Here is a 10,858-nt window from a genome sequence, read left to right as displayed (position 1 = left end):
GAACTGTCAAAACATGGTGGGACATGTCTGTGTGCAACATGCAAGTGACTGGAAGTGTCTGGGGCCAAATTATATGCATTTTGATGATGAAAGAAGGGATGGTAAGAAGAAGATCCCTTTGAGTTACTGGCTCAATCAGAGAGAATTGTTTTGATTTATCACTATATTCACTGTATTTTACCGCTTCCTAATGAGTCACTTTCAAGCTTTATTGTAAAAGAAAGTGGGCCTGACATTTTTTTTTTGTCTCTGGCTGGTTTAGTCTTGTGATAACTGTATTTTAAATCTATAGATGTAGTTTAAACTAATTAATGTGTGCCATGTGTCAGTTTGTGTGTCTGTACAAGAAACAGGGAACAGGCAGATGTTGCACATTATGTACCAGTCTACTGCCTCTGAAATTGTTCCGCAAATGAGGACCTTAATGAGAGGCAGTGTTCGTGGGTCAAGGAACAGCCTAATCATGCTATGTCAATTGCATCTTGTCTCTTTGCATGTATGTGTGTGTGAAGCAGTGAGCAGATGAACCAACATTTGTCTAACTGACGAGAAGTGCTAGTCCTCATATTTCTTAATTTTCCTCTCTCACCCTGTGTTTCAAATCCTGGGCTGGACCTTTAAGTACATTAACCACACAATATGGAGATGTCTTGTCTCACCAGCAAACAGATGTCAAACATGTCTTTGTTCATTTTCTCTTGCTCCCACTTATGGATTCAAGATACAAGACATATTGTGCATAATGTCTTTGACCTCAGGATAGATCATTAAAAGGACAAGTATCAACAGGAGTTAGATATGAGTGTTTCTATAAAAGGAAAAACAACATTTGAAGCATTAAAAAGCTCCATAAAGATCAATATCAGATCTCAGTGTCATCTTTCCTCACTGTTATTCATGTTCGATCTTTGACATAACAACAGGGATTTATAGGCTTGTAAAAGAGCACTTGCACACACATGGGGACTCATTCTATGCACTACATGTGTGTGAAATGGTTCAACAGCTAAAAGTCCTGTATGAATACGTTTCTTCTTTATGTTGCTGTCATTTGACACATTTCTTTGATGTTTTCTGTTGCACTTTTGAATTACACTTTTTGGGTTTGATCTCACTTGTCGACCTTTAGGCACTGTTTAAATGAAATCTGGACATAATAAATCCTATCTTCTAATTCTTTTTGAAACATCATGTGTGTGCTACGCTCATAAAAACTAGTTTAGTCTGAAAGTCTTCGAATGTCATCACAAAGATAGCTTTTTGAGGTTTAAATTAAATTGACATTTTAATATAAATAAGATTAGTGTGTACTTTTTTATTAAATCAGACTTCATGACAAACAATTTAAATCAGAAAATCAGACAACATTTAATGTATTTAATATGCAAGAGAAATAAAAATGGAAAGATGGAAATTTTTAACAAAATACATACAGGATGAATAACAGTATTTTAACACATTATCTTCTTTTTTTGTATTATAAAACATTTCATTTCGTTTTAGTGTTTTGAATGTCCTGGAATAATTGTAGAGGGTTTGGAATGAACCTTTGTTCATTTTTTGGTCCATGTTTTCACTTGATTTGATTTGATGTTATGAAACACACAGACTGCTGTGACTGCTGAGTTCTATTCAAGCTCAGTAACAAGCGATAGTGTGACAGTGTGACAGAGTGCAAACAAGGGTCATTCAACCTTCATTGACTCGAGATATGCAATAGATTACTGTAAAATGTCATCAGATACATTTGCTCATTTTAACTAGCAAGGGGATGTAAGGCCCTGAATTACATCTAAAAAATGGCCTGACCCTTATTAGAAAGGTAACTGGCCTACTATTAAGTCCAGCTCAGCATGCTATAATAAGCCTAAAAGTGATTAAGTGAGCAGAAAACACAGATGTATCATTGCACACACATAAAGTTGCATATTCACCATCCACTGCATCAGACGTTTAAGAATTCTCTCACATATAAGTTATTCATAATTTAGAGCCAATGGATTTCAGCCATAGTGATATGAACTTGATTTTAACTGTTGCTCAGAGTTGGCCTTGGTCAGCTAAAATGTGCTCCTGATGAGAGCTCAGCAGGAGACATGAGCTGATTGAAGAAGTCGCCACCAGGGCAATTCATCACACCGCCTAACAATGTACACAATCAAGATTTCATATGTCAAGATATCTGAACCTATGGACGCTGTTCTTTCTAATCAATCATTGTTTACTATTATTTGTTTATGCTTTCAAATGTGATCAACAAGTTCAAGAAATATATTTATATTATATATAGTTAATATCCTTATAAAAGGCTGCTTATTTGGGTGTTGAAACAAATAGGCCACAGATCATTTAAAAGTATTGAAGGCCCAATCCTAGAAAAAATTAGGTTTGGTCTATTGATTTTCAAACTTTTTTTTTTAACACAAAGGCTCCTCATTAAATATGCTTAACTAGGGGGAAAAGGATAGTAGCCTATGGTCAGGTATAGTAGCCTACTGTTTAAGTGTCCTTATTATATAAATAAAGACAATAAGAAGACAAGGTTCTGAAGAGTATCAAAGTTTGACCCAGAGTTTCCCCTGTTAATCTATACTTTTGCTGAATTTGTGTTAAACGTATTGAAAACACACACACACACACAAAAAAAACAAAAACAATTTGTGATTATTTTTGACCCACCTCTAGAAACCACTGCATTTGGATCCGGATAACCTCTCGTTCTGCCGTACGGTGACGGTACCTGTCGTAAACTGATGTGATTTCGATGACGCGGAGGGACCGGACTGAAACGGAAAAAACAGCGGGCTTGTTTGAAACTGAGAGGAAGAAGACGCCTCGGTAGTCATTGACAACCGTGTGATTCGTACCAGATAGTTTGTTTTGGTTTTTGTTGAAAAGGCTTTAAAGTGTACTCTACCGTTGAAGCATGCAGTGACGCACTTGGGTAAAGTGACAAGACGCTGAAGGATGTCAACAGCAGACAGGGGGACGGAAAACATCAGTGTTTATTATGTGGCTAACGCTAGCTTAGATATATACAGTAGCTGCTATCTGCCTGGTTAGCGAGCTATCGATAAAGGTAAAGGACAAACTGTGTACAGTCTCTCACTTCCAGTGTGCTATTATTGCATATATAAAGCTAACATAAGATGTAAAATACGGATCCCCTGACTAGGTAGCTTTCAAAAAACAGAAACTCGCCTCGAATAAGCTGTGTGATTACATACGTTCAATATGCTGATACTGTCGCTGCACAGCAGGTTTTTTACTTTAGAGGCTCTAAACGATCCTCAGTTGTTATTTTTGCTTTCTTTTTTTAGTCCCAAAATGTCCTCTGAAGACGACTCTCGCGTCCTGGTTCTGGAGGAGCAGGTACAGAGTTTATCAGACGAGTTACTGCAGTGCCAGGTATGTATGTATGAATGTGTGTGTGTGTGCACAGAGATGTGCAAATACATTGTTGTAACTGTTAAAATGTATTATATTATAGGAAGCACAAATATTGAGGGCTTGCTTTCTTCTAACATAATAACTTTATACAAGTGCTGACCGTTTTAGGGCTCACTTGGCTTTCAGGTAATGCTTTATGTAGTATACTTAACTTAAGAGTTACAATTGAAGTGTGACACTGACAGTGCACTAATGCATCAGACAATTTTTTCTTTACAACAAGATTTACATACGATGAAGCATAAGTACGGTATATTTCCTTTATTGGTGGAAAAAAATGAGATTTTTAATTTCTGAGTTACTTTCAACCATCATTCTTATTTTTCACTTTTATATCTGGCAGAAAACGATGAACTTAAAGCAGTTCTGTTTAAATCAAAATGACCTTTTTTTTTTTTTAATTCATTTTGTTCACAGATTGACTTATGACTCACCTATAAGATACATTATGTGTCTCCTCTTTGCTAACAATACTTCAAATCAAAGGATTCCTAGGGAGCATGGTGGTGGAGGTGGACAGCTGTTTTTAGCTGTTCATGTTTCATCTCCACAAAATCGAACTCAAAAGCTATCACGTTGCATCATGAAATATGCTTTCCGGGCTAATGACTAAAGTTCACAGTTATTTTTTTTAATGATTTAACTTGATTGCATAAATAATGTTTTAATAATTTAGTCATCAATGCTTTTCACTGAAAAGTCTCAGAATGACCAGACAATGATGATCAAAGATAGTACATAATGTGCAACAGTTATCTTCTTTCAAAGTGCATTAAGTTGTTTTCTCAAAAAAAAAACAAAGTCCACAACTTGCTCATGAGCTGATTTGAGAAGCCTTCATGTTCACTTTATGAGTCAGTGATTGAGGGATGGTGTCCGTGCATACTCACCACCAGGTGGTGCCTAATAACATGAGAGAACTTAACCAAGCATCCTCACTTTGCATACTGTACCTTGTTATATAGGTAGACGGACAGATGTGAGGCTCAGCACATGATGTGTTACATCTGGGTTTTTATTAGACTACAGACACCATCTGACACCAGGGGAAGGAACATTTGTTGTGGTGTTGTTGTTGTTTGACAGAAACTGCATTTATACCTGCTACCTTTATTTATGCTGTGTTTAAAGTTTTGTTTGACATGAGGGGAGTTTGACGTCTAATCCTAGGATATATCGAGACTCACTAGAGAATAGTGTCGCAAATCTATGTACAGAGGGTACAAAGTTTGGAATCAAAAGTCTTTCTGATGTTTTTTTCTGTAAAAATTGGATTGTAGACAAAATTGAATAGTATCAAACTCACAGTTTCTTAACCAATGACCAGTTATTTCTTCTATTCCTCATAATTCCGGGTAACTGCTGTTCATAGACATATTTGTCTCTTTCCGTCCTTTCAGTTGTCAGTCTTCTTGGACCACTCTAAAACATAATACAATTTTACAACAGTGTATGTTTTTATAGCATTGAGAGGGCTTTTGTCCTCAAACATGTTGACAAACAAATGAGTGCAGCTTTGGACTGAGACCCACGCCTTTCTTTTCTTAATCACTACATTATCACAGTGTAAGTATACCCCTGATCATTTGAGACGGTCCCTGCTGCCCATTGAACTGACATAGACACCATCCTTGGTGGTCTTGTCTAGCAGAACATCAGTGATTCTGTCTATCTCATAAGGACCTTTAGTTGTGCAGTGTACCATTTAAATAGTGGCATTTGAATACCATTGATGTCTTAAGTCTCTGGCAAGATGTACTTCAGGACAGCCATTAACTACAAAGAGTCTCATCTGTCGGCCAGAAAATGTTCCTACTAGACCATTCTAATTTTATTAATATGTGGCTGAGATCCAGTGGCTGCCTGTGGTATGTTTGGCCCATGGTATTTCAGCGTCTAGATTGAAAAAATTTAATAATTCAGCGATCATCAAACACACATCAATGCATGTTTAAATACACACACGGCTGAGGAGAGCTCTTGATGAGGGTCCAGGCTGAACACTTGTCTGTGGAACTACTAATGGCAGCCAAAGGCCAGGCAGAGGGAGACCAACCATCACATTCAAACAAACTGTAATGCTTCATTTAATCGTTAGTGGCATTGCAGGGCTGATTTGAAGAGTACTCTATCCCTCTTCTCTGCCTCTGTTTATACAGTATACATATATACACAAACACACACAGATGCATATAAAGACAGAAATTTACAGTCCTTCTACTTTATATGTTGAGCTCATGGTCTTATCAAGGTCTGCTTCTGCCATTTGAGTAAATAATTGATGAGACACTTTCGAAAAGAGGGTTAAAATTCATGTACTAATTGGAGACCAGTAGATTCCAGTGGGAGGGATGACTTTTATCTTATGATGATGTGAACATAATTTATCAGATAATTTTATATTAAGTCGATTTGGTATAATTCTGTCTTTTAATGTCAGAAAATGTAGTTTTTAGATGTCCCTCATTAAATGTAATGTAGCTTAAAAATGTTTGAAAAAGCAGAGGGAGACAATTTGAATTGGAAATGTGTCAGAGGCTGGCTGGGTTTCTCCACTTGAAGATGACTCTCTCTGTCATCAGTTTTGAGTTTCTTTGGGGCTAGTTACTTTGGAGCTGTGGAGGAAAACATATCTCGAGCGCAATTGATTAATAAGGAAAATGCAAGCCTGACTGCTGTGTTTTGATTTGGATCCCAGCTCTCCCCAGTCATAAATAGTGCATAATGACAAGTGTCAATGCTTGCTCCCCTTGAGTCCAAGGTCACATCTCAGTGATGAAGATCCCTGTTAGGAGAGGCTCATGATTAGAGAGGGCAGGCCGGATCAAAAACTATTTTGTACAAGATATTTAAATTATTGATTGCCTCCCCCTTCTGTCGTATGCTAATGTCACTGAGCATCCTGTTCATTTTTTGTTTTTCAGCCTGAAATGCTGAGATGTGCTGAAGCTTTCCTTTTAAGTCTTACTGCACTGTGAGACAAATGTATCTAAAGCTATTTATCTCAATCAGGAATAACAGCTGTTGACTCACTGAATCCTTTATTTTCACAGGCAGACAAGGAGTTTGTGTGGTCCCTATGGAAACGCCTGCAAGTGGCAAATCCAGACTTGACCCAGGCTGTCAGCTTGGTGGTTGAGCGGTGAGTAGATTCATCTTTCAAATTGCTACCTGAGAGGCTCAGTAGCTGAAAATTCCTTTATCTCATGAGCGAAGGGAAATATGTGTGAAAAGTCGTTCAAGGGGTGTTTAAGGCACCTCAGCCGTCCTGCGGGGGTTACGACGGAATCTGGTGCAGATGCTGATTTAAGCCTTCTTATCCCCGGTCTAGCAGTTCAACCATGGAAACCCTTTTAATGAAAACACTCTTCCTCTGCAGCACCCACTCTGGACAGTTGAAACACTCCTGCCAAATACTCGTCTTTATCGGATAAATTGTGAGATTGAATATGACCTCTTTTGCAGGGTGGCTAAGCCACTCCAAACACAGTGGCATGGGAACTTTCAGAAAAGAACAGAGGTCCAGGTCTTTTCACAGTTGGATAAATTAAATATATATACCCCCTGTTATTATGAAGAAAAAGTTTGACTTTAAAGTTCCTTTGAGGAGTTTTATCTCGTTAATACACAGACTGAAATTATTACTAAAGCATCTATATGACCTAAAAAAACAAACTAGAAAATCAGAGAGAAGATAAGTTATTTCTATATAGTTTTTTTTTACACCTGTCACCTCTTCTGGGGGGTTGATGTCCTCCAAGCCGAATGACAGCACACTGTAGAAAACAGACTTTAAAAATATACTCACCAGAGATTCATATTGATTTGCATTTTCTACATCTAAAATAAGGTTAGTATGACTTTCTTTTCCAGAAAATACTACTTATGTACAAGACAAGGTCAGCAATAAGTTAAGAGGTTCCGCTTTGTCCACAGGGGGTACAAACCAAAACTTCCTCAGCTTTATATTACCTTTGATGCTGGTTTCACGTCAGTTTGAGCAGTTTTTTTTTCTACTTCGATTTGTTTTATCTGGCAATGAAATGCATGTAAAACTTTATTCAAAAGTTTTTACTATCATGGGTACGTATCACATGCTTTTTGGGGCCTGATGGTTGTTAGTAGACCCTCAATAGGGGTAAAAAGTAATGCAGCAGCGTGCAGTTCCTCTGTATCTGTGCCTCTCATTCCTTCTCCTCATCCTCTTCAGTTCCTTTATAGCCGCAAAGGAAACCCATCAAAGTATGTTGGTCCACTGAGATGTCGGGGGGGGGAAACATGCACCTAGAGAGTGCATGTGTATTGTATCACCTGATGCGCAGGAGGATATTGACATGGTAATTGTGTCGACTCCAGTCAAGCGCTGGTGCCCACTGGGAACTGCCGTTTGCCCTCCCCCCCTCCCCTTCCTGTGAGGATCTTGTAGAGTGATTGGTTGGTTGCTCAGGACATGGTGAACACAGGCCAATATACAAGGAGATGTAGCTCGGCCGGCTTGCGTTCCAGCCCCTCCAGGGACACCAGATACTTATTTCATTGTCTGCCAGGGGAGAGGGCTGATCAGAAGAGGCAGAGAGACGAGAGAAAGGGCCTCGAGGATGGGAGGTGTAGTAGGAGTAAGTGATGAGTGGAGGGAATGGGTGGCCCCTGGTGGCCTAAAGCAGTCCAAACAAACAGGTCCCCAATTGATGCCTTGTTTTTGTCTCTCCGAAAGTTCATTAGGATAAAAGAGGTACTTGTGGGCTAGAGAGAAAAGTTTGATGCTGCAGCTCTCCTTTCATAACCAGTTTTATAAGTGTAGGTTTAATTTACTATATGAACAGAATTTAAATAATATAAAATGCTTTTTTTTAAATTATGCTCTCCAGGTACTGAAATGTTTTAAAATCTATTGAACATGTTCTACAAGACTGTAAATGCAGTGATACACTAAAAGTTATTGAGTAATCTAACCCCGAAACTTTATGACATCAGACCAATCAGACCAGCTAACGAACTGAATACACTGATTTCTGTTTGTTTTTGTAATTTTTTTGTGTCTTTATTCCTTTTTCTTTTCTCTTATAGCGAGAAGCACAAAGCTGAGATGAAGGACAGAAAAGTGTTGGAGATCCTTCAGTCCAAAGACTACAAGATACAAGAGCTGGAACAGGTACAGAGAACAGTTTGCTCTAACTCTCTGAGTTTACTGAATCTCTCTTAGACAGATGAATATAAGGAGGGTTAATTCAATTTGAAGTGAAATATGAATCTGGTAATAGTGACTAGTTGTTGGTAATAAGATGTTTCAGTCAAGTAGAAATCAGTCATCAGATTTTATTTCTAAAGTAAACCTACTTTTTTCAAAAACATACAATTGCATTTCAAATAAATTTAAATCCTATATATAATATTTGTTGGCCAATGATCAGCATCAGTCGAGCAACTATGGGGTAACCGCCCTTAGCAACGCCTTGTCCAAAGGTTCAAAATGAGGGTGTGTCTCGTTAACCTCTCCAACCAACACTCTCCAAACTACTTCTCTGAAATTTTAATGAAAAGCCTTTTTATTATGTTGTTTCGTTTGACTTACGGCTTTTTAAAATATCCTGCATGAAATCATCTTTCTCTTTCAGGGGTGTGATTACAAAGACTAATATATTCTTAACTTACTCAAATGTTGGTTAAATGTGTGTGTTTCAACTGCACACCTCCAACTCCTCTATATCTCACCTACTTTCTTTTGCCTCTCTCCGTGAGTCATTTTTCCTGACTGTATAATGGCTAACGATAATGACATCACTAATGTAATTTACTCCAAATCATCATCCCTTCACTGAAGCGTGTCTGTCAGTCTCTTTCATTAGCGTCCCTCATCCAAGAATTGTGCTCTTTTTAATGAGACTGCTTGTTATAGAGTCATCAGCCTGCAGGTTTTTTTTAAATATGTAGGTGGAGTTGTATTTTCCTTCTAGAAGGACCCTCAATGAGTCTTTTTTTTACGTAGAAGTTGTCTCGTTCTCCTCTTTAAATGATAGTAATGAAACTTACCTTTTTAACAAAAGTTAAAGCAGACCTTTTGAGAATCTTATTTAGAGCACTGAGTGTCATTCGGCCTTCTGACCATCTTCCTCTCATCACAACAGTCTGGAACCATACAAACCTTAATAGGGAATAATTGTTTTTTCATCCTTTTTTTCTGGGAGAGGTATGGTCCACTGACTCCTTATAGGATCTTACACTTCTCTTGATATCTCAATTCTCCAACTTTGACAATATTCTTTCTCTCCTATTCCCTTTCTTTAATTCCATCTCCCCCTCTATATACTGCCCTGACTACTCCTTTTTCATTTTTGGAACATAATTAGCTTTCATTTTTGAACTGCACTGGGAATTTTCAAATGCTAATCTTTCTGTCCTAGACCTCCTAACTTGGAGGAACCCCCTCCCTTTTTCTCTTCTATCAATTGAGCACTTCTGGGCTTCAAATTGTTCTCGCCTACCTCATTATCAACGTTTGAATTTATTTTCTGCTCTCCAGTATAAATCTCTATTAAAGCCCTTCTGTTCTTAGCACAGCGAGCTAGGAGTAGCGAGGAACGCTAAATCCTCTATCTGGATATATCTGAGCGATTTTCCCTCAACATGGCAATTAATTGCATCCCAGAGCACAGTGTTATTTGAGAGGAGGGGTGTACCCACAGAAGGCTCTGGATTACCAGCCAATGCCAAACCCCAGCTGATGTAGTGTTAAGAGGCCAGCCTCCTCCTTCTTAGGCCACAAAAACATGAAATGAACATTTAACAGCATCAAAAGAGGACTGCCATTAAAATGATTGGACTGATCTTAATGGAGCTTTATAATACTTTGTGACTCACTCTAGATCAAAATTAAGCTAAGTTTGATCGAAATAGTTTTATATACGCCGTTCATTTCTTTTCATTACTTCAAATTTTAGTTCATCAATATGTGTCTTGACCGAAAAATTAATACCAATTGTTTTGTTAAATAATTGTTTTAAAGTTGTTTTAATTTTAAAGGCAGTGATTTCTGATTGTAAAGGTGAGAATATAATATAATAAGGCTGACATCAATCAATACCCTTAAAATTGTGTTGGTCATTTTCCATTATTTTTTTATTAATTGATTATTCTTTATTTTTTCATTATTATTATTATTATGGTGATTAATGCTAACAAAGCTAATAATATTATAATACATTACAGATCAATTTTTTATTCAATATTTTAAATGTTTTAAGTTTTATTTTTAATGTTTAATTCTGTCATGACCCGGCTCTAAAGGCCTGACAAAAACCAGGGAAACGTACGTTTTTAACTACCAAATTTATAACAATTTACAAAGAGAGTTAAGTGTCAATTAATAAGTGTGTCGGCTGTCAGATGAGTGTGTGGAAGTGTGCGGCTT

At 37.5% G+C, this 10,858-nt stretch overlaps 1 protein-coding gene across 1 annotated transcript in view; it reads left to right on the top strand.

The window, feature by feature from the left end:
- The first annotated feature begins 2,789 nt into the window (after positions 1-2,789).
- Positions 2,790-10,858, top strand: part of cntln (centlein, centrosomal protein) — an 80,757-nt gene continuing 72,688 nt past the window's right edge. The window contains exons 1-4 of the mRNA XM_065964106.1: positions 2,790-3,079; positions 3,321-3,408; positions 6,504-6,592; positions 8,518-8,602. Of these exons, the coding sequence (XP_065820178.1) occupies positions 3,328-3,408; positions 6,504-6,592; positions 8,518-8,602 (255 nt within the window). The 5' untranslated portion in view covers positions 2,790-3,079; positions 3,321-3,327. The remainder of the gene's footprint in view (positions 3,080-3,320; positions 3,409-6,503; positions 6,593-8,517; positions 8,603-10,858) is intronic.

Source organism: Labrus bergylta, chromosome 1 (assembly GCF_963930695.1).
Source record: "Labrus bergylta chromosome 1, fLabBer1.1, whole genome shotgun sequence".
NCBI classification, from domain to species: domain Eukaryota; kingdom Metazoa; phylum Chordata; class Actinopteri; order Labriformes; family Labridae; genus Labrus; species Labrus bergylta.
Note: the sequence above shows the minus strand (reverse complement) of the source record. Positions and strands in the feature narration are given on the sequence as shown.